This window comes from Ostrea edulis, chromosome 8, assembly GCF_947568905.1.
Source record: "Ostrea edulis chromosome 8, xbOstEdul1.1, whole genome shotgun sequence".
Lineage (NCBI taxonomy): Eukaryota > Metazoa > Mollusca > Bivalvia > Ostreida > Ostreidae > Ostrea > Ostrea edulis.
The window spans coordinates 36,462,033-36,484,537 of NC_079171.1; the positions used below are offsets into that span (position 1 = coordinate 36,462,033).

Here is a 22,505-nt window from a genome sequence, read left to right on the forward strand (position 1 = left end):
ATCGGTGGTTAAAGAAAGGATTCCTCGTATTGGTCGTGAAATAAACGAATACAGCCATTTCTAGAGTAGACTACACATTTTAAAACATTCACCTATCTATACATGTTTAAGTATTTGTAAACTTCAATGGCAGGCATCATGTTACATACAGGTTACGAGGTTCAGCAGTGCAGTTATGTGACGTTTCAGTGACAAAAAAAATAATAAAGAAAACTTAAATCAGTTTAGAAAAAAACTGTCGTAGTATACCAGTCCGATTAAACATTTTATTGACTGCCATGTACTAATTTGTTTTCTGAATTGATTGTATCATGTCCAGATTAGCAAGTAGTAGACACATTTAACCTTTGAAGCCGTGGGGTGTATTATTCTCGAGTGGGACGTTAAACAATATAAAATCAACCAATCAATCAAAAACCATGTATTTTAACTAAGGCAATGAAAACCACACCCTGCTAGATTGACGCTTGATGTAGTCCTCTTGATTTCAAATTGTGCATATCCGGAATTTGGGATATAGCAAATTTATACTCCCTCTATCAGAATAAAATGAAAGAGCCTAAATTTGCTATTTTTCATATTCTCATTCTACCGCTGTATACCACGGGTTATCGTAGGGACTCCGTGGACGAGTGGTTAGAGCATCACGCTCAAAATCACACGGCCTCTCACCTCCGTCGGCGTGGGTTCGAATCCCGCTCTGGCCGGTAAGTGAGAATGTTTCCCAGTTTACTTTCGGAAGGTAGGTGGTGTCTTCCCAGGCACATTGTATCTGGGTTCTCTCTTCCACCAATAAAAACTGGGCGCCACCAGATAACTAAAAAAATGTTGAGTGTGGCGGAAAACATACCCTCCTCCAAAAAAAATAAACCCACGGGATATCTGGATTGGTTCGGTATTCATCGAATTTGATACTTATATTTGTAAGAATTTTTTCATGTGTTTGATATGAGCAAAGGTTTGCAACATATGATTTCTGGAAACTGTGATGCATTATTCTGGTTTATGTGTATAAAATAAATTCGTTTCTGTGTAAATATATTAATTTGTCATTCACTTAAACTCCGTATGGTCAGTTTCTAAATTGAGGCAGGCTACTGACAAACAAGTTGATGGTGAAGGGGTTTCAACAGTCTCATTTAAAGTCAACATTTCGCAAATTCTATGGTCGTTACAACGATTTAGTTTGCCAATACAACCTAGCATTGGGTCAAATGCTGTCTGGCGTGTTTCATACCGATTGTTCGACCGTTGTTGGCACGCTGATTTTAACGACGGATAACTCTGTTTACCTGGTAAAGATATCGGGCTCACGGCGGGTGTGACCGGTCGAAAGGGAATGTTTACTCCTCCTAAGCATCTGATCCCACCTCTGGTATGTCCAGTGTTTGCTCATCTCTCTATTTTGTATTGCTTGTAGGAGTTATGAGATTGATCACTTTTCGTTATCTTCACCTTTCATGCTTACGTTCAAGTATGTGTCTCGGCAGTAACAAATTTAGGAATGATGGAGAAGAGAGGAGGATGTATACCGACAGACGTTTTTTTTTTTGCTTGAAAAATGTTTCAAAAACTGTTACGTTGTGCACAGCTCTTCTTTTGACGTAATAGCTCGAGTGATGCTAGGGAATTGTTGTTCCTGAAATTCATCATCGCATGGAGTTTTCTGTCTGCATATATCCTACAGTAATCATATACGTGACGAAAAAAAACCAAAACAAATCTTGTTAAATATTATACCCCAAACGGAGGTTGACTTAAAGTTTGGGCTTGCATTCCCACAAGTAGGTTTTGGTGTATATGATTCCAAAACATTTTAGTTTTGTAAACATTAAATTTCGATTTCACATAAAACTCAAATTTAGTGTTGGTTTAATGCAATGTACATAACTATCCTGCACATGAACAGATGATGCAGTAAACACAATTATAGAAATGTATTCAGATATGAGGAAACACTTGAGCACAATAGAAGTTCATTAATACACAAAACAAAAGAGAAAGAGTCACAGTATTGATCTCTGTCGCACTCCTGCTGTGAGCGATAAAATATCGGATGTAAACCAGCCTATTTTCACACGATTAGGTTCGATCAATGAAGCTCATCAAAATTAAAACATTTCATTTCCCCCGTACGTCTGTTTTGATTTAGTTCAACTAAGAGCTTTCTGACGTCAAAAATATTTTCCCCCATGAAACTGCCCCGATGCAGAGCACGTAGTCAACTGTTGTTTACTTATTGAAATTCAACAATTGTTTGTTTCTTTTGTACGTTGTGTGTTATTTTACGTTCTTTACTAATACTTAACTTAGACAATATTTCATTTTAACGGCTGTGGTGGTCTAGGTAGAGCATTTGCCCTGCATGCGGAAGGTCGGATTTCGAATCCTGGCCGCGACAGACCTAAGTCGTTAAAACAGAAAGTGACAGTTCCATCACCAAACGCTCGGCACCAGTTGTGACTTAAAAATGGATGATCCGTGCTACAGTAGATGTGACACGCTGAAGAACCCTCACTGCTCGATGGCCGTAAACGCCTTCACCGGTCTTGGTGATGTCTCCATCATCGTACGAAACCCACGGTTGATTACGCTTCGTTTCTCTCTCCATCACCCGTGGGTCCATTCGTTCGTCCTCGCTCGTTCTCATGAATAATTAAGGAGGTAATTTTATTGGGCACTCATAGTACACCCTGAGCGTATTTTCCCAATCAACAAAAACGCTTTCAGCCCAATTTCGGTATACAAATGTTGTGATAGCAAAGTTAAGTTAATGATATATATAAAAACAGAAGAGTAACGTTACTATAATGATTACTTTGATTGAACAATGTTTTTGAATATTTATTCATGAGAACGAGCGAGTAGTAATGAATGGATCAACAGATGATGGAGAGAGGAACGAAGCGTAATCAACCTGGAGTTTCCGACGATGGGTATCCATATGAGTGAAAAATTCTCGGGAGGGACGCTGAACAAGATTCAATCAATCTAGGTCTTGCGACGAACTCGCTCCAATGATTACACATATGAGTCACGTGATTTGCTCTTCATCAGCTGAAAAAAGATGATTATTACCCATAATGCCTCTGGAAAAAAGGTCGCCTCATTGACAATCCCATATTTTTAATAATTAGATTGTTTAGAAAGTACAATAAACGTTTTTAAATTCCAGACAACATTTCTCATAGCTTCAAACGTTTTGTTTTTGCTTGGTTTGAGAGAAGAAAAAACACTGCAGCTAATATGACGTCACAATTTGTAATTGTTTACATCAACCGCGTTATATTTTCCGCGTTAAATGAAGAGTCGGATAAAAGTCGTGTTGCAAGGCTTCGATCGTCTCAACGGTCATACCGTACAACATATTACATTATCACGATTTATACCGAAGTTCTGAGAGTTTGAAGCGAGCAACCGATAATTCAAATTGCTGCTCTTAGCTCCTTCACTATATATTCCAATTTGCCTTGATTACGTCAAAACCCTGTGATTCAACACTGCATATATATATTGGGAAAATAACTTCATGTAAATAGTTTAAATACATGATAACTGAATATATAAACAAAGAGGTATTTACACCCACATGCATAAAAGCCCACTGCAGTGAAGAAATATAATGTATTTGGGAAACATTGATATCCCCGTATGGCAGCAAAGCAACAGGAGGCCTGGTCACACTGAATACAGCTGTGGACTATGAAAGCGTTAGTACTAACTGGCCAAAAGTTAAGACCAAGGTTAAAGTTTTTTTTGGACAAACAGACCACAACCTATGACCCGAATCTCCTGATAAGGTAATGGTGATGGGTTTTAAAATCTGAATTATATGCACATGGAAAGTTTTTGCAGCTTTCGATTTTTTCATTTATTTATGTATTCGATATCTTCACTTTTTCTTATATTTACATTCTTGTTTACATTTCTGTCGGAATTCCGAGTCGTTAAAACCTACATCATAATTATTATACCCCCCCCCCCCCCGCAACAAGTTGTGGGGGGTATACTGGAATCGGGTTGTCCGTCTGTCTGTCCGTCCGTCCGTCCGTCCGTCTGTAGACGCAATGGTTTCCGGGCTCTAAAGCATTATCCTTTCCACCTACCGTCACCATATCATATATATAAACTACCCATGGGATGAAGATGTTCCCTATCGATTTTGGGGTCAAAAGGTCAAAGGGCAAGTGCACTGGACATCGAAGTAGCAATATGGTTTCCGGGCTCTAAAGCGTTATCCTTTCCACCTACAGTCACCATATCATACATATGGACTACCCATGGGATGAAGATGTTCCCTATCGATTTTGGAGTCAAAAGGTCAAAGGTCAAGCGCACTGGACATCGAAGTAGCAATATGGTTTCCGGGCTCTAAAGCGTTATCCTTTCCACCTACAGTCACCATATCATACATATGGACTACCCATGGGATGAAGATGTTCCCTATCGATTTTGGGGTCAAAAGGTCTAAGGTCACGCGCACTGGACATCAAAGTAGCAATATGGTTTCCATTTAAATTCTTTAACGGCTTTTTTCATCGCATGGATGCCTAGATACCTTTTGGATCATAATACTGAAGTTTTACCTATTACCAACACCCTTTGGGAGATTGGGGTAAGCGGGGGGTATTCTTAGTGAGCATTGCTCACAGTACCTCTTGTTAAGATTGTTGATGGTGGTGAACAAAGTCTCTCAGAAACTCTACAAACATGTTTTCTCAGAAATGTTCGGGCTCTTCAACAGTACATCTATGCTTTTTCATCCAACAGACGCATCATTTGCGTGCAGCCTTTGTACAAATAAATTAAATCGAGTATGCAAACTCAACGAGTCAATAGTCACGAAAGGGGACCAGATGAAGAAGGGAAGAGATAAGTTGTTAGGCTTGTTTATATTTTGAATAAAATTAATTTCAAAACAAACTGACGAAGAAGTTGTAAAGCATCTTGCTAAATTTTCGCATTTTAGTCTAAATCATCTAAACTTTCAGAATGTTTCACTAGTATACAAGAAATATTTTGTAATTTTGAGCAAAATATGTTTTAAAACGTGATTTTATTTATTTCTCATTCCCTAGATATTACTATAGGAGATGTGCACTGGTCATGTCCACCAAAAATCACTCAGGTGTGACAATCACATTTGGGGTATATACGGGTAGAGTAAATTAGGCTACCTTGTATCTGAGAGAAATATTGCAGATAAGATAAGAAATATGTACGTATTAATTCATGTCAGCTTTAATATAAGTATTAATGCATTTGAAAAAAGTGTGGTTTTTTTTGTGTGTATGTATGTGTGTGTGTGTGGGTATGTGTGTGTATGTGTGTGTATGTGGGTAGGTGTTTGTGTGTGTGCATGTATAGGTGGCACGTAAATATCGCTAGGTTTTCATTCAAAGAAGAATAACTCTAATTCACTACTCGATTGGTTATTCTGTTGACGACATGCATGTGTAGCTGCCAATAATACGGTCGTAGAACTCATTTTCAGTGTCATTTTTAGTGTATACAGGAAATTTGATCATATTGAAAACTGTCAATATGGTGTGGCTGGGCACAAGGAAAATAAGAAATAATTAGAAATAAGAGAGAAAAATATTCTTATGAGTATCCATGATTTATCAAGGTAATTCCATTCTTGAGGTTACAAAAAAGAGCTTTTTCTTACAGTTGTGAGGTTGCATGTAGAGAAGACCATGTTTCAATAAATGGTTAATTTTTGCCCCGCCCCCAGTCCTGCAATGGACAATTTATGTCCCCCTTCTTCAGTCCCGTTGGGGCGGTGCTATGGATGAGACACAAAAACCGAGTCCCCATGTCATAGTAAGTGTGCCACGTTAAAGACCCCCCCCCCCCTGCTCAAAGGCCAAACATAGGCCTAAATCCTGCAGTCCTTCATCGACAATCGTACCATCTTCAAATAGTGGAAAATTCTCGAGACGTTAACAGATATACAGTCAATCCATTTGGTCCCAACGATGCTTCATAAAACAAGAGGCCCCTGGGCCTAGAATGGCTCCTCTGTTACATTGTAGAACAGACAAAAACCAAAGATTCATCAATTAACAAAGTTTGATGATGTTAAGTCAAATAGTACGTGGAAATTTAAATGTAACTGTCCAAAAGTAGGTCATGGTGACCTACTTTTGGTCGACACACTGAAGACTCAAGATACATCAACTGACATGTCAAATAGTATTCAAATATAGCCGTCAAATTCCAAACAAGGCAACAGTGACCTACTTTTTGGTCGATACACTCTGAAGACTCAAGATGCATCAACTGACAAAGTTTGAAGAATGTAAGTCAAATAGTATCTGAAATATTCAAATATAGTCGTCAAAATCCAAAAATAGGTCACGGTGACTTACTTTATAGTCAACACACTCTGAAGACTCAACATGCATCAACTTACACAGTTTGATGATCCTAGCTTTCATAGTGTCCAAAATATGCATCTAAAATTGAAAGTGTGAAATTTGTTTGTCTGCAAAATTCAAAAAGCAGTTCCCTATTTTTTTTTTTATAAATGTGTTTCGAGGCCTCTAGACGCACCAACTTACAAGGTTTGATGATCCTAAAACTCTCGGTATCTGAAATAACAACCTAAAATGTATTCATAAATGATTAGCCATAAAATTCAGAAAGTAGGTCAGGGTGACATACTTTTTACATGACGCCGTTTAAGGTCTCAAGATCCATCAACTTATAAATTGTGATGATCATACGCTCAAAAGTGTCCAAGATATGCATCAAAATCCATTTAATAATAATTACCTGTGAAATTCAAAAAGTAGGTCATCGTGACCTACTTTTGAGACAATATGATATTAGGTCCTAAGATGCATAAACTGACAAAATTTGATGATCCTAGTCGTTATACTAAGCAAAATATCAAAGTTTTAACAAAACAAAATTCAAGGTCAACTTTGAAGTGACCTTGAGACTACACCCTTAGTCCCGGGATGATGTCTTGAAAAACTTTTTATTTACAACCTATCCCCATCTTTATGCATAAGTTTGGTGATAATTTGCCCAGTGGTTCTTGAACAGAAGATTTTTTAGCAACCGCTACTTTTGTGTGCATTTTCCTAATTATCTCCCCTTGTTAAAGGGTCACAACCCTAGTATTAGTACAAATGAAAGCCCCTGGGCCAAGGATACCCTGTGACAAATTTGACAAAAATGGTCAAGGGGTTCTTGAGATAGAGCCCTTTTTCCAAAAAGTTGACGCACACCGCACGTCAGACATATGGCCATATGATTAGCTCTTTGAGCCTTCGGCTCAGGAGAGCTAAACATCAAGAATGTATAATGTTTCAATTGTTAACAGACGACAACCAATTGCAATATATTACCTGAGTTTAGTGACCTAACAATATATAAATTCGAAGTAACTTAATTTTTTAATAAAACATTTATTTCACCTTAACATTCATAGTAGATATTTTTATAAACTGGTCTTAAAAATAATCGTGTGCATACTAATTTCATGAACTCGATCTTTTGTTGTTACTCCATTTTGCGTACCGGTAAATTAGTCTAGTTCAGTGCAGACCCTCGAAAAACGTGTCGATGTTCAATAAGAAGATACCTGTTTTGTTTTCAGGCTTTGTAGTTTAGCTTAAGTGCAATTTTTTAATATATATTTATATCTCTGTAAATATTCTATCGTCCTGAAGAAGGGACAGGTCGTCAGGGAAACTTGACAATTCAACATAATTCTTTCAAATCCTTATTTGACCTCGTATCTACAATTTAGTGTTTCATATCAATTCCTAGACCGTTCTGTACATTCTGATTTTGACTACGGATGACTCCGTTTACCTGATCAAGATAGAGGGATCACGGCGGGTGTGACCGGGCGATAGCGAATTAGTACTCCTCCAAGCCACCTGATCCCACCTATACATATGTATATCTGGTATATCCAGGGGTCCGTGTGTGCCCAATTCTTAATTTTGTATCCCTGATAGGAGTTATACGATTGATCACAGTTCGTTATAATCCCGTTATCCCGTTTTCTTCCTGTTATCATATGACACTTTACATGTTGTATGTTGTTGAGGTTTAGTGCGTTCTTTCTACATATAGGGTTTTTGTTATCCAAAAATAGAAATAAACACTTGACACAAATTCCTAATCTGACTTACTAATATGTCGAGTATAATGTTAATAGGTGAACGTTGTTTAGCAAAAAACAAACAAAAAAACAACCACAAAACAAAACCAAAACTCAAAACAATCGGATATGTCCACTAATCTTTTCATTTAATAAACTGGTCAACAAGGAAAATAATCAACAAGTATTTTAGATGATTGGGTATTTACTAATCATAATTATCTAGCTAATCGCAATGGTGTTTTATTTGATACTGATTTTTATATTGAGAAGTGCGACACAAGGTAAGGCATTTTATTCATTCAAAATGAGAAATTGTCTACAGACATCATAGATAAAGTTCTATAATTTTTGTTTTAATTTTTATGTACCTTTGAAAGGAGAAACCTTTTCAATCACTTCTCATTTCTTGGACGGTGATCTGAAGTTTACCTGGCCTCAGGTGTCTTCGTATCAGGACGTCAGCATTACCTGTGATGGAGTCCGCCAAGCCTTCACCAGAGTATACGACAATCAATACAGAGTGTCCGATGTTCTTAAATACAACGTGGTCAGTATCTTAGTGCGTGCAACCATCAGTTATAATTACCACGAAAGAAGAGCAGCTTACCGACGTGAGTATCATCATCATCATTATCATCATCATCATCAGTGTCATCGTCGTCATCATCATCATCATCATTATCATCATAATCAATGTCATCATCATCATTATCATCATCATCTTCATCATCATCATCATCATCATCATCATCATCATCATCATCATCATCAGTATTGAACTCAGAAGCCTACATGATCTTAAACATGTTCTCTAATATTTTGATTTTGCAAAGAGAATATCGGAAACAATATTTGTAAATTGTGCAATTAAAAATGCAATTCAAAGAGGGAAGACATACAACTTTCATCTCTACCATGTGTGTATAGTAAGGCTAATTTTAAATAGGATTACCATTCAAAAGATGCACGGAAATTCTCTCCACTTCCTTCCCGTTCTCATATATTTATATCAAAACTCAGTAAAGTACACCACAATTCTTTCAAGTATTTTTTAGCTCAAGTGAGCTATTCTGATCACCCCTGATCCGGCGTCCGTCCGTCTGTCTATCTGTCCGTCCGTCTGTAAACTTTTAACATTTTTAACTTCTTCTCAACAACCACTGGGCCAATTTCAACCAAAATTGGCACAAAACATTCTTATGTAAAGGTAATTTTAAATTGTAAAAATAAAGGGCCAGGCCACCTTCCAAGGGGAGATAATCAAGAAAAGGTAAAAATAGGGTAGAGTCATTAAAAAATCTTCTTCTCAAGAACCAATGGGCCAGAGAAGATGAAATTTATAGATAAGCTTTATTAGGTAGAGAAGATTCTAAATTGTTAAAATCGTGGCCCCGGGGGTTGGATGGGGCAACAATAGGGGATCAAAATTTTACATACAAAAAAAAGGAAAAATCATTAAAAATCTTCTTCTCAAGAACCACTGAACCAAAAAAGCTGAGTTTTATATGAAAGCTTCCTGACATAATGCAGATTCAAGTTTGTTCAAATCATGGCCCCCGGAGGTCGGATGGGGCCACAATAGGGGACCAAAATTTTACATACAAATACATAGAAAAAATCTTTAAAAATCTTCTTCTCAAGAACCACTGAGCCAGGAAAGCTGAAATTTATATGAAAGCTTTCTGATATAGTGCAGATTGTAAATTGTTAAAATCATGGCCCCCGGGGGTCGAATGGGGCCACAATAGGGGGTCAAAATTTTACATACAAATATATAGGAAACATCTTTAAAAATCTTCTTTCCAAGAACCACTGAGCCAGAAAAGCTGATATTTATATGAAAGCTTCCTGATATAGTGCAGATTCAGGTTTGTTAAAATCATGGCCCCTGGGGGTCGGATGGGGCCACAATAGGGGGTCAAAGTTTTACATACAAATATATCGGAAAAATCTTTAAAAATCTTCTTCCCAAGAACCACTGAGCCAGAAAAGCTGAGATTTATATGAAAGCTTCCTGATAGAGTGCAGATTCTAAATTGTTAAAATCATGACCCCCGGGGGTCAGATGGGGACACAATAGGGGGTCAAAGTTTTTTTTATATACAGTGCAGATTCAAGTTTGTTAAAATCATGGACCCCGGGGATCGGATGGGGCCACAAGGGGGATCAAAGTTTTACATACAAATATATCGGATAAATCTTTAAAAATATTCTTCTCAAGAACTACTGAGCCAAAAAAGCTGAGTTTTACATGAAAGCTTCCTGATATAGTGCATATTCTAAATTGTTAAAATCATGGCCCCCGGGGGTCGGATGGGGCCACAATAGGGGGTCAAAGTTTTAGATACAAATATATTGGAAAAATCTTTAAAAATATTCTCAAGAACCACTGAGCCAGAAAAGCTAAGATTTATATGAAAGCTTCCTGATGTAGTGCAAATTCTAAATTGTTAAAATCATGGCCCCCAGGGTCGAATGGGGCCACAATAGGGGGTCAAAGTTTTACATACAAATATATAGGAAAAAATTTAAAAATCTTCTTCCCAAGAACCACTGACCCAAAAAAGATTTATATGAAAGCTTTCTGATATAGTGCAGATTCAGGTTTGTTAAAATCATGGCCCCCTGGGGTAGGATGGGGCCACAATTGGGGATCAAAGTTTTGCATACAAGTATATAGAAGTTCACATTTACATGAAAGCTTTCTGACATAGTGTAGATTCAAGTTTGCAAAAACCATGGCCTCCAGGGGTAGGTTTGGGGTCATCATAGGGACTACGGTTTTACATGCTAATATATATGGAAAGTCTTCTGATATGGACCAAGGTGACTCAGGTGAGCGATGTGGCACATGGGCCTCTTGTTTGTGGTTACATTCTTAACGCTAACTAAGACCGTCTTTGATACGGTAATAATAAGGCACGTATATTTCTTGCAGCTAATATCAGGGTGATATCAGAAAATGAGACCGTGAGACTAACACTTCCAGTCCCCAGTGTTCCTCCGAATGTGGACTATAAAGTCTTTAAACTAAACATCAACTCAGAAGCCACAATTATACCAGATGTCCGTAACCCCAACAGCTTGAAGTACCCATCGATTTCTATTCCTGGAAAGATCACGTTCGAAATAACCAATGTGACGTCAGACGATGCCGGATACTACAGCGTGGGATATAACGCACTGAATTCTAGAACACAGCTAGGGATCATTCTCGTTGTTAGAGGTAGAATTTAACTCGTAGTTAAATCAAGTGTCAGTATTCTCAATTCCTTTGTTTCCTGTTAGACTTTATATATCACCCTCATAATCAGCACCTAATGTTTTATAAACCTTTTATCTAATTCTGTCCAAAAATAGCCAAACCAAGCATACCGACCATCGCCGGAAAGACGAAAGTTCCTATCGGAGAGAAAACAGCACTAACGTGCTATAGTTCTTCACAATCCATGCCGCAGTACTACACGAAATTTCCAGCCATTATCTACACGTGGTTCATCAATGACTCAAAAGTCGTTGGGGGAAACGGCACGAAATTTGAAATTCGTGTTGAGAAGAAAAGCGCTTTTGACAAAATAACCTGTAAAGCAACGGAACTTTTGGAATCCACGAGCGATGACTTTTACCTTGAACCTTTATGTAAGTTGTATTGCAGAAAAAAAAGACTTGTAAATTTAACGATACTGGATGTAATCTATTTATACATTGATGTGACTCGTAAACATAGGATGCTAAATTTTCTTACGAGGTGCGAATTGTGCTTCTTTATTAAAAAACATGTTTTAAATTCTTAGGCCGAGATCAAGAGATCGATGGGGATAAAAATCGCCCGTACGTTTCTGTCATCTGACATCGATTATACTTTAGTGGAAAACGAAAAACAAAGACATGTGCCTGCATAAGCATATGATATTTTACTGAACATTTATTAGTTTTAATGCACACTAAACAGAAAAGGAATACAGGGTGTTATTTTTACTTCTTCATCACCTAGTTTCATCATTCTTCATATTTAGTTTTAAGGGAATGGGAGGTCTTGGAGAAAACTATGTAAATTTAATGTTTTGTCGGACACTGAACTTTTGATCTCACCCCTTATGAGGCAGAATTTATACAAAAGCTTCTTGAAATATGATAAGAAGTTTCGCTTTGACTTTCAAATCGACATTCAGATAATATCAGTGATGTATTCTCTATTAACAATAATCATTTTTATTCATACGTGTATATGTAGATATGTATCCCAGTAAACTCGAAATAAAAAAAAAAGCGTCAGAGTCTTCCACATCTGCTTCGTATATAAATATTTTATTGAACATATATGCTAACAGCAAACTAACAACTCATCTTTAAGACAAACTGGACAACCTCAACTAATTCGTTTTAAACTTTCCACATTTATATAGCAATATTCCATTATCACTTGCGTATGATAGTTATGTCTCTCAACTGATTCGATGCGCTAGAGCATGTCATGCGTATGATCAGATTTTAAATCGAGGCAGGCTACTGACTATATAATTTTGGTACTAAAATACGTTCAAAAGATTGTAAAACATTGTTAAAACGTTGACAGTATAAATGTATCAAGGTACTTAATTGTAAATTAGGTAACAATAAATCGCCTGCATGAATCACACACGAGTCATATGCGCTGCAGAGAATCTTGCGTATATAATCGGACATACATTTACCTTGTTCTCTCTGACCTAAACGCCATGAGTGTTTAATCAATGCAAAAGAATCGTGAACTATACCCAATGAATAGTATGCACATACGCGGCGATGCGTAATAGTTTGTGCAGGATATCATTTTAAAAATGAAACGGTTTTATGATAACAAATACAAATGCCATTATTTCAGCAATTAGTGGATACTAATTACAAAAATTACAGTTTTTCATTCACCATCGTATTGATTTCATGAAACATCTTATTTAGAATGGTACATTTCCGTGGGGATCCGGGTTAGAATAGGTTCCCAGTCCACCTTGCTTTTCGTAAGAGGTGGCTAAATGAGGGTCCTTCGGATGAGAACGCAAAATGCGTGTTACACGATATAAATCTCTTTCTCTCTGCTGAAAGACCTTAAAAGCGGAACATGGGCCTAAATATTGCAGCCCTTCACCGGCAATAGTGACGTCTCAGTATGAGTGAAAGATTCTCAAGAGGAACGTTAAACAATACACAATCAATCAATACATTGATACTCATTACATATGACATTGTTTTCAGATGGTCCGGAATTTGTAGACATCTATCCAAAATTGAGCCACACGGTCAGCATGCACGACAACACTAGTTTCGGTCCAGTGAACTGCTCAGCCGAGTGTAACCCTCCATGTATTTATCATTGGGAGGCTATCGATCCAAGGGGGCGGGTCAAAGACGTGGTTACCACTGGGAGGACACTACATCCTCAAACTGTCCGTAGAGGAGACATAGAGACCTACCGCTGTGTGACGAAAGGGTTGTACCGCAATACAGAGGGGAAGAAGACTGTGTCCAGAGACATCAAACTGAACATACAATGTAGGCTCTGTATAACATCCTCAAACTCAACTGGAATATTCAAAATCAATGGAGAATTGTAATATTACTTTGTTAGTTGATCAAGATACAGATCCCAAGACGGGTGTGACCGGTCGATAGGGGATGCTTACTCTTCCTTGGCACCTGTTCCCACCTATATTCAGGGGTCCGTGTTTGCCCAACTCTAAATTTTGTGTTGTCCATAGGAGTTATGAGATTGATCGCTGTTCGTTATCGCCATCTTTCATGCCATGGGGTTCCATTAACGGGTATTTATTGCATATAATATTCATTGAATAAAAAAAACCAACATATACAGGTTGAACATGTCCATTGCGCGCGCGGATTCATTGATTTAAGGAGGTATGCTACACCAAAGAAATTTGATTTGGATGAAAAGTGGAGGATATGTACAATAATATTTAGAAATTGAAAATTCTCATATTTATTTTATTTAGTCAAAAAATGCAGTAAAAGCATTAAAAATATTTAAAATCCCTGCTGGATTCGAACCCACGATCTACATTTCAGAAGTCGACGTGTTGACCTACTGAGCTACTCAGCTAGGCGATGAATTTTGAAATGAATAGACAATATTGCTGATAATTATATTTTCGTCCATGTTTTAAAAGGAAGTCACCCATTTTGATGATGTAGAGTACCTCCTTAAAACCTCGCTTTGTGACTGGAAGACCTAACTCGTGTCATGACTGCGTAAAACTTCATACGTAACGATTAGTAAAAAGTGATTGCTCCTTCTCTGAACGCTCGACATCTAATTTGACAATCGAAGTTCTCTCGGATGAGACCTTAAAACCGAGGCCCCGTGTCGCGACGGGCGTTAGCACGAAGGAAAACTCTTACTACTTTAGTTGCTTAGGTTGATATTGCATGGTGTTCACCTATGTACAGCTATTCTTCAATACACGTAAAACATAAAAACAAACAAATAAACAATTCAGGATGTCTCAAATAGTAGGAAATGTGAGAAATCAACAAATTGGTCAAAGGAAAAGGATATCACTTTTTTATCAGCAAGAATATTTTTAAATAGTGTTGTTCACAAAGATTTGTAAAAATCTGCTGCATCGGCAAGGAATTGTCTTACTTTTATCTTTAATAAAAATATCTGTAGAGGCCCAGTTTCACAAATACAAATTCTTAAATAAGAAATGTTGTCAAAAAGTGTGTACGTTTGAAAGTGAATACCGAAACTATTGATGTTTTATATATCTATAAACCATTCATAACAAACACCCTGTACCTTGTTAACCGAGAACATGAAGTAATAAGTACGATTCATTTGATATATAATTAGCATTATGAATCTCTCCGGAAGAGGAAGAAATAAAGAAACAGTTTCCTGAAAACAAGTATTCGAGAATAAACTAATAACATCGACAACTTCCTTGTGATTTCAAACCGCGAGTAACATGTCACCATTTACATTGTTTATTCTTACATATTGTTGGTCCATAACTAAAGAAAAAGTCAATCAATTACATCATTATTGGGGCATTGGCTTTCACACTGTTTCCAAACGACCAAAACAGGTAAAGATAAGAACAATGGTAAATCTCATAACTCCCATAAACAATACAAAATAGAGAGTTGGGCAAACGCAAACCCCTGGACACACGAGAGGTGTCTAGGAGGATCAAGCATCCTCTGTCGACAGGTCACATCCGCTGTGACCTCTATATCTTGATAAGGTAAACGGAATTATCCGTAGTCTAAATACAGTGCTTAAAATCACCGCTGACACATTGAAAATCAAACATCCTGTAATGTGTTGTCGTAATTCTGATTAGAATTGCGGTTGTTTCTTCATAATCAATGACCATAACATTGTTTGTATGGAAGTAACAAAAAATATCCCGTAGAAATTGTGCATAATTTTCAGTACGTTGGATTGGAGGTCGTTTTTATAATTTTTAGATTTATTTTTCATTTTCAATGCATACAAGCCTTATAATAACGGTTCGGAAATGTTTCATACACTAGAGGACAGCTAAACCATTACACACATCTTTTAAAGGATATATGTATGAAAGGCGAAAATAACGAACCATGATCAATCTTATAACTCCTATAAGGAATACGGAATATAGAGTTGAGCAAACAGGGATTCCTGGACACACCAGATGTGGAGTCAGGTGCCTAAGGGAGTAATCATCCCCTGTCAACCGGTCACACATATATATGACCCTGAATGTGTGTTAATATCTAACTTTTGTATGCTTCATATAAAAAAGAATGTAATATTACACACCTCATGGTTAGTCATTAAACTTTTATACAGTGCATTGTTAAATCTACATGAAAAGACCCGTAATGAGATCCCTAACTCGAATTTGTAAATTATATCATAAACAAGTAAATATACTTTTATGTTGCAGATCTTACTCAACCGACATTACTCTCCACCCTGAATGGAAATGTTGTGACGGGGGAGACCATACTGGCTAAAGAGGGAGACGCTGTCACCATGAACTGTTCGGCACGAGGGAATCCCGAGCCCGAAGTTTTTATACGTACTGGAGAAAACAAAAGGATCGGTTTACTAGGCCCCAGTTCCCTCTCTTGGTATTACCATTCCTTTGCCAGTGGATTGAGGTGCACCAACACGGATTCCTATACCTGTATTGGTATAAACGAGGAATTTCAAAACACATATACAACGGTCAAAATGGAGGTGGCGTGTAAGAAAATCAAAATTGTATCGTTTATGTATTCCATACAGTACAACACAACACGTTTATAACGAACACACATCGAATTCACGTTTATTGTGATGTGATATTTATTTCTCTGATACAGGAAAAGGACGAAAAATTGTATTGGGTATAACGCAGTTAGGTTATAATGAAACGTTAATTACTTACCCTAGAGATTCGCTAAAACCGTGTTTTACTGTATTTTAATGTATATTTCTCCGTTGAATGATAACCACGCACAAACAATGACATATGTTCTACTGTTCTATTCTTCTAGGTTCCCCTCGATTGGACGTCAAGGTTCAATTCAACAAACTTTATTTGTCTACAGTGAGAGAGACTATCCACGTAAACGTACCCATCATATCTTTCCCCGAGCCTGAGGATGCTTATTGGGCGGGGCCCATCAGACACGACCAGATTCAAACAAATGTGGCGCTGAGAAATAGACGCTACCAGTTCTGGATCAGCAGCCAGATTCCCATCCCTGCCGCTAAGTATTATGGGAATTACACACTTGTCGTGGAGGGGCTGGATATTGTGACAGTCCGTATTCAGGCGGGAGGTTAGTTGTGCATAAGTTATGGGAAAAACAAAATATATGCATGCATAGCACATGCGGGTGTCTTCAGTTCTGAATTGTAATATAGTAAATGATGTGAATTCAAAGATTTAAAAACCCCAAAATAAAGATTTTAACCTCAACAGCCATGGATGATCAATGCATTTTGGTTCAAACGAATTTCTCGTTGATTAACGCTTCGTGTTTAGCAAATGATATCAGGGTGTTACAAAGGATTATCATATATATGATTATATTTCATGAAAAACATGGTTTATAATATTTAGAAAATAAATTTCATTTTTTTAATACTTAAGGGTATGAACTGCCACGCTTCACGCCGGGATACTTTACGACGTGCGTTAGCGCTTCATAAAAAAGTATGCTGGCGTGAAACATTTCAGTTCATAACCTCGTATATTTATCATAAAACTATTTTCAATGTCATAGCACATGAGTGTGCATGGTATACAGGAAAGATAACTTTGGGTTGTAAATCTCTACATTAGCTATATATGTGTTAGTTTCAACAAATTCTCCAATAAGACCCTTTATTTCTATTTATCTACATTCCACTCTGTTAAAATTGCAAGCCATTAAAACAGACTTAATCTATTTCTCTGTATTCATACGCGCATTGTTTACAACTAAAATACATTCATGAAGAAATGGCTATCGTTACAATTTGTAGAGATTTTAAAAGAAAAAAACTTTGGAAATGTGAATATTAAAGACAACATTAAAATCATTCAACAGATGAGGACATGTGTTAGATTGATTGATTGATGTTTTCCGCCACACTCAACACGAGCTATATTCTAGCCACGGAGGCCCCGACATATGTCAGGAGATTCATAATATGATTGTTAGTGAAAGTTAAGCAGCTTTGCTGCACATAAACCTTATTCAATAGATGTTCACTTTCTATGTTTGGAAACTTTCATAAACTGCGAAAGATTATTGAGATAAGCTTGGACACTTTCAAGAGGAGCTGGTCGAGATAAATTTCGGGTGTGGGGGTGGGCGTCTTGCATTATCAGAGGGCCTAAATATTATAAATCATGTTGTTATATGTGCTGTTACGTTTAACGTTCAATCGAGACTTATATTATGACTTATTATACTTCTCTAAATAGAGAATTTATCGAGAATCTATTTACTGTAGTTGTTTGTATTGAAGTATCGCTTAAAAATGATTGGTAAATTCGGTGATATTTTTCTTTTGAGATGATTCTCTTTCTTTCATTTTAGATAGAGTGCTGTCTAGTGGACACACGTCACGCTGGTCGCAGACAAATAATGACCAGGTTCACATCGGGTTAGGAGGAGCTGTCCTGTTGTCGTGTTTCGTGTCTTTGATCTGTTGCAAGCGCCGCAACATGAAGCGTAATATATCATAAATCTGTTGGTTTTTTTTTCAAATCATTTTAGGAAGATCGCATTATAATGATGTACTCGTCATTATTTTTTATCTCAATAATTCAAAAGCAGTTTTAATGTATTTCATAAAACGTCCTTTAAGAAACTAGTTGCAAGTCTACTAAACTAAAGATCGCCATTCACCACAGAAGTTAGTGGTGAGGAACTAAGGAGTGAATTTCAATACCCGTGCCGTGTTAAACTTTTCACTCACATTGAGACGTCACCAGCTGTAGACCTATGTGTAGCGCGTAGGCCGTAGCAGTGAGGGTTCCAAATGTCGAGCGTTTGGCAAAGGAGCATTCATTACCTTTGTCAACGTTCAAGGTTTGACGCGGCCATGACACGAGCGGAACTCATACTCACGACCCCATTAGTTACGAGACAAACGCTCTACCACTGAGCTACAATGCCCGTTAAACTTCAAACGTTCTGCACGAGAAGTGACTGTATACCCGCTAAGTCACCGGTAATCATGAATCCTTCAAAGGCATCTAGACAGGAGAATCGGGGTCTTTCGGGTATGACCTTGATCACGTGGGAGGGAGGGGGCTGGCGTTGGAACGTTAAAGAACCCTCAATGCTACGGCTGAGTGATAAGCATATGTGTATGTCTAAATTTGTGACACTTTATGTTAAGTTGGTAACTTCTCGACAGGAGCTAAGGATTTTCGGGTGGGATGTAAAACAATACACAAATAAATAAAGAAAATATTGCTTGATTGGTAATCACCCAAATGAAAGTGTCATTTTAAAGTGGAGTAAGCATTTGTATCTATGAACGGAAGAAGTAAATTATAAAATAAATAGTCAGGGACATTATCTAGGTCATTTGTATTGTGCAAGATAGAGTAAAGTATTTGTGTGTAATTGGTTCGCCGCATAATGCAACAAAGCAGACATTTCCGCCTTTATTCATGTAAAAGAAGAATTGGGAAGTTTACTGAAGTCTTTGTCCCCGTGTTGAGTAATTATATCTTCTTTAACGTCTTTCTCGGAAATATTTCACTCACATGGAGGTGTCATGCAGACCGGTGAAGGGCTTCAAATTTAGACCTATGCTAGGTGCATACGATTATTGGGCAGTGAGGGTTCTTTAGCGTGCTACAATAACTGTGACACGGGACATCCGTTTTTAAGGTCGATTCCGAGTACCCGTGACATTTACACCTGATGTCGAGCGTTTGGCGATGGAACTGTCACTACCTGTTTTGACGACCTGGGTGTTTCGCGGCCGGGATTCCAACCCCGACCTTCCGCTTGCAGGGCGAACGCTCTACCTCTAGACTACCGCGGCGGTTGTTCCGAGTTAAATCAGTACATGTAGGCTACTCAATTCTTGTAATGCTCTGCTTTTAAGTCTTGTATGTGATATAACTTCCATTTAATCTTATAGACGCCGTTCTGATGTTATCTTACAGACCACCAACATAGATATGGGAGATCACGTACAGGTGGCGCTGCGATAAATGACAGCATGAGTGAAGCGGAGACGTATTTGTATCATGGACAAGAGTATATCCGAACTACACCGAGATCAAGTACCTCTACCAAGGAAGGCGTCTACGAGGAAGTGCATACGTACATAGAAGTGGAAGACGGACCGAAAGAGATGGAAAACGGGCCGAGAGAAGTGGGAGACGGACCGAGTGATTTATATTGAACGTTAGAGGATGGGAATCGTTTGTTAGAGTTGAAAAGTGAAACAAAATCGCCGATTTCTGCCATCCCTGTGTTTATAATTGTAAAAATCTGGTACGCTACATAATGCAAGACTTCTTTATAAAACCGTGCCTAGAGAATTTGTTTAATTTTCAATTTTTTATGTTTGGAGGGGTTCTTTTTAGATACTTGCAGTCAAGTGTAGTTTATGTGCATATATAAGACTCCGATGTTTAAATGTGTATATATCCATGTAAATGAATACAAATAAACCTTTAATGTATTAATGATGGCTGATAAACAATTCAATTTGAGTGTTTTATGTTAATAAAAGGGTAAAGATAATAGTTTTTTGTGATTTGTGGGCTCATTTCGTTGCCGTGGTAACTGTCAAATCACATTTCAATTAATTAAAAACTTCAACATTTTCCCTTTCAGGATATGTAGAGTTTACTGTCTGAAAATGTCATTAGAAAACGCCTTAGTATCAATTTAAATGTACGTGGGTATGTTAAGGCAGGTCATGCTTCAATTAAGCACGTATACTGCATAATTTTTAAAATTTGTCTTACACAGAGAGAGGGAGCTACTAACTCCTAAAAACTATTTTGGTTGTTTACATGAGAACATTTTGTATCATAACAACATGACAAACATGCACTTCTGTATGACGTCATTACATGACTGTTATAAATAGATCATGGAGGTACCTTAATAGAAAATGTAAAAGTAGCACATTATCCCAAGATTTAAATATTGGTCTAACTGGCGATAATGACGGTAAAATACCCATAGTATATCAGAATTACTGATAGAATCCTACCACTTTCAATAAGAAATAATTATTGAACATTTAAACACGAAACCATGTAGCTCATGTTTTACATTTTGCGCTGATGCTATACAGTTTTCTTAACAGACGATTCTATCAGTAATTACCGTGTACATTAGTTTATGACCTTTCACACGGTGTATAAAAAGTCTCTAAAAGTATGCGGCCTAATGTGCTACTTTTGCAGTTTTATTTCAGTGTGTGACAGAGGAAAATCGGATCGACATGCTAAATGGAATGTTTTCTCTGTTAAACAAAATTGTCAATGAATGATATAAACATACCTTCTTAATATCAATAAATTATCAGCGTTTCACATACATATTCCATATATCCCATGTCATATATTTGAAATACTCCACATTTTGTCGATATTTGCATGGCACACATAAACAAATTCCTTGCATGTGTCAACATCACTCGATGTATAGTCATGACGTCATCAGTTTACTTTCATATCGATCAGACAGAAATTACACAACAGCAGTATAGCATTTCGAATTTCGTTGGATCTTAGTAGCTGCTTGGTTTATTTTATGCATAAATAAAACTTAAATAAAAAATGAAATCGGAATTTAATATATACTTAGTGATATACGTATTTCAATTATGACGTCACATTGTTTCGCGGATTTTATCCCAGTAAAACTTTTCATAACCTGCCTTAACGTACCCGTGTAGTAATTAGGGCTATACGGGCTGTGGATATCGGCTTGGGTAGCTCACTTTGTAGAGCACTGAGTAGAGATTCAAGGGCTCCGGGTTCGAATCCCCGTCTGGTCCGTTGCATTTTTTCTCTTCCTGTTACATTTGATGCCGTAGACCAGCCCTTGGAACTGACAAATGAAAATTCCTGCCAGGGGATTAAGACCCTGGGGTTATGTCTTCAAGTGTGAAGACATTTAAAGAGGAGGAATGTATTGGTCAGCGGGGTTCGATCGCTGGTGGACAGTTAGATCAGTTGGTATAGCACCTGACTAGGGAATTCAGGGGTTCCGGGTTCGAATTCCTGTCTGGTCCGTTGTATTTTCTCTCTCCCTGTTACATAAAAAAGTTGAACAGTTCTTGAAGGAAAACTCGAAAATTTCCGGTAAACGATATATATATATATATATATATATATTTCGTAAATGATTATGGATCAAAAACTGCTCACAATGTTATCTTAAATAATGTGCAAACTTGTTAATTATTCTTGCAACACCTTTAAAGGAATACCCGGGCCGGTCACTAATGACCCTGACGGCTATGGAATATGCTCATATAAAAACATGGCATGGTCAAATATAGGACTGACTGCTCCTTCATCAAACGCACTTAAAAGTGACAAATATGGGATGTTTCGGATTTGACCTGAAAAACAAAGATCCCGGGTCACAACAGTCGTTGGTACATGTAAGTTAAAGAACACAAATACTAACGCCCCGAACGTTAAAGATAGGTTCGATGTTGTATTTCAGCTGGTGACGTCTCAATATGAGGAAATTTTCAATACATTTTCAAAGGGACGACAAACAATCAATGCAAACATTCTTTGAGAGATGACCCTAAACACAGAATCACGACAGGTGTGGGCACGATAAAGAACCATGGGTGTCGCTGCTCGCTAACACATCTTTCAATGTTGTGTACACTCCTTAATACCACCTGTTT

General features: G+C 37.5%; 2 protein-coding genes across 2 annotated transcripts in view; both read left to right on the forward strand.

Annotated features, from left to right (window-relative positions):
• The window catches only part of LOC125662565 (uncharacterized), an 18,644-nt gene extending 17,607 nt beyond the window's left edge, over nucleotides 1-1,037 (forward strand). Inside the window, exon 3 of the mRNA XM_048894810.2 lies at nucleotides 1-1,037. This exon is cut by the window's left edge and continues 619 nt beyond it. The gene's annotated coding sequence lies outside the window, so the exon portion shown is untranslated.
• A 6,924-nt stretch (nucleotides 1,038-7,961) lies between these two features.
• LOC125662560 (uncharacterized) lies at nucleotides 7,962-20,365 on the forward strand. Its single transcript, XM_048894801.2, has 9 exons — nucleotides 7,962-8,409; nucleotides 8,506-8,739; nucleotides 11,067-11,354; nucleotides 11,489-11,767; nucleotides 13,364-13,660; nucleotides 16,060-16,362; nucleotides 16,655-16,942; nucleotides 18,191-18,325; nucleotides 19,780-20,365. Exons 1-9 carry the CDS (start codon nucleotides 8,361-8,363, stop codon nucleotides 20,019-20,021), a joined length of 2,115 nt encoding a protein of 704 aa, XP_048750758.2. The 5' UTR covers nucleotides 7,962-8,360; the 3' UTR covers nucleotides 20,022-20,365.
• Nucleotides 20,366-22,505: the final 2,140 nt, after the last annotated feature.

Bases quoted from the DNA above. Each gene is read 5' to 3' on its own strand.
- LOC125662560 (XM_048894801.2), top strand. From the start codon at position 8,361: ATGGTGTTTTATTTGATACTGATTTTTATATTGAGAAGTGCGACACAA. The intron at 16,943-18,190 runs GTTAGTTGTGCA...CTTTCATTTTAG, and splicing joins AGTCCGTATTCAGGCGGGAG to ATAGAGTGCTGTCTAGTGGA. The intron at 18,326-19,779 runs GTAATATATCAT...GTTATCTTACAG, and splicing joins CAAGCGCCGCAACATGAAGC to ACCACCAACATAGATATGGG.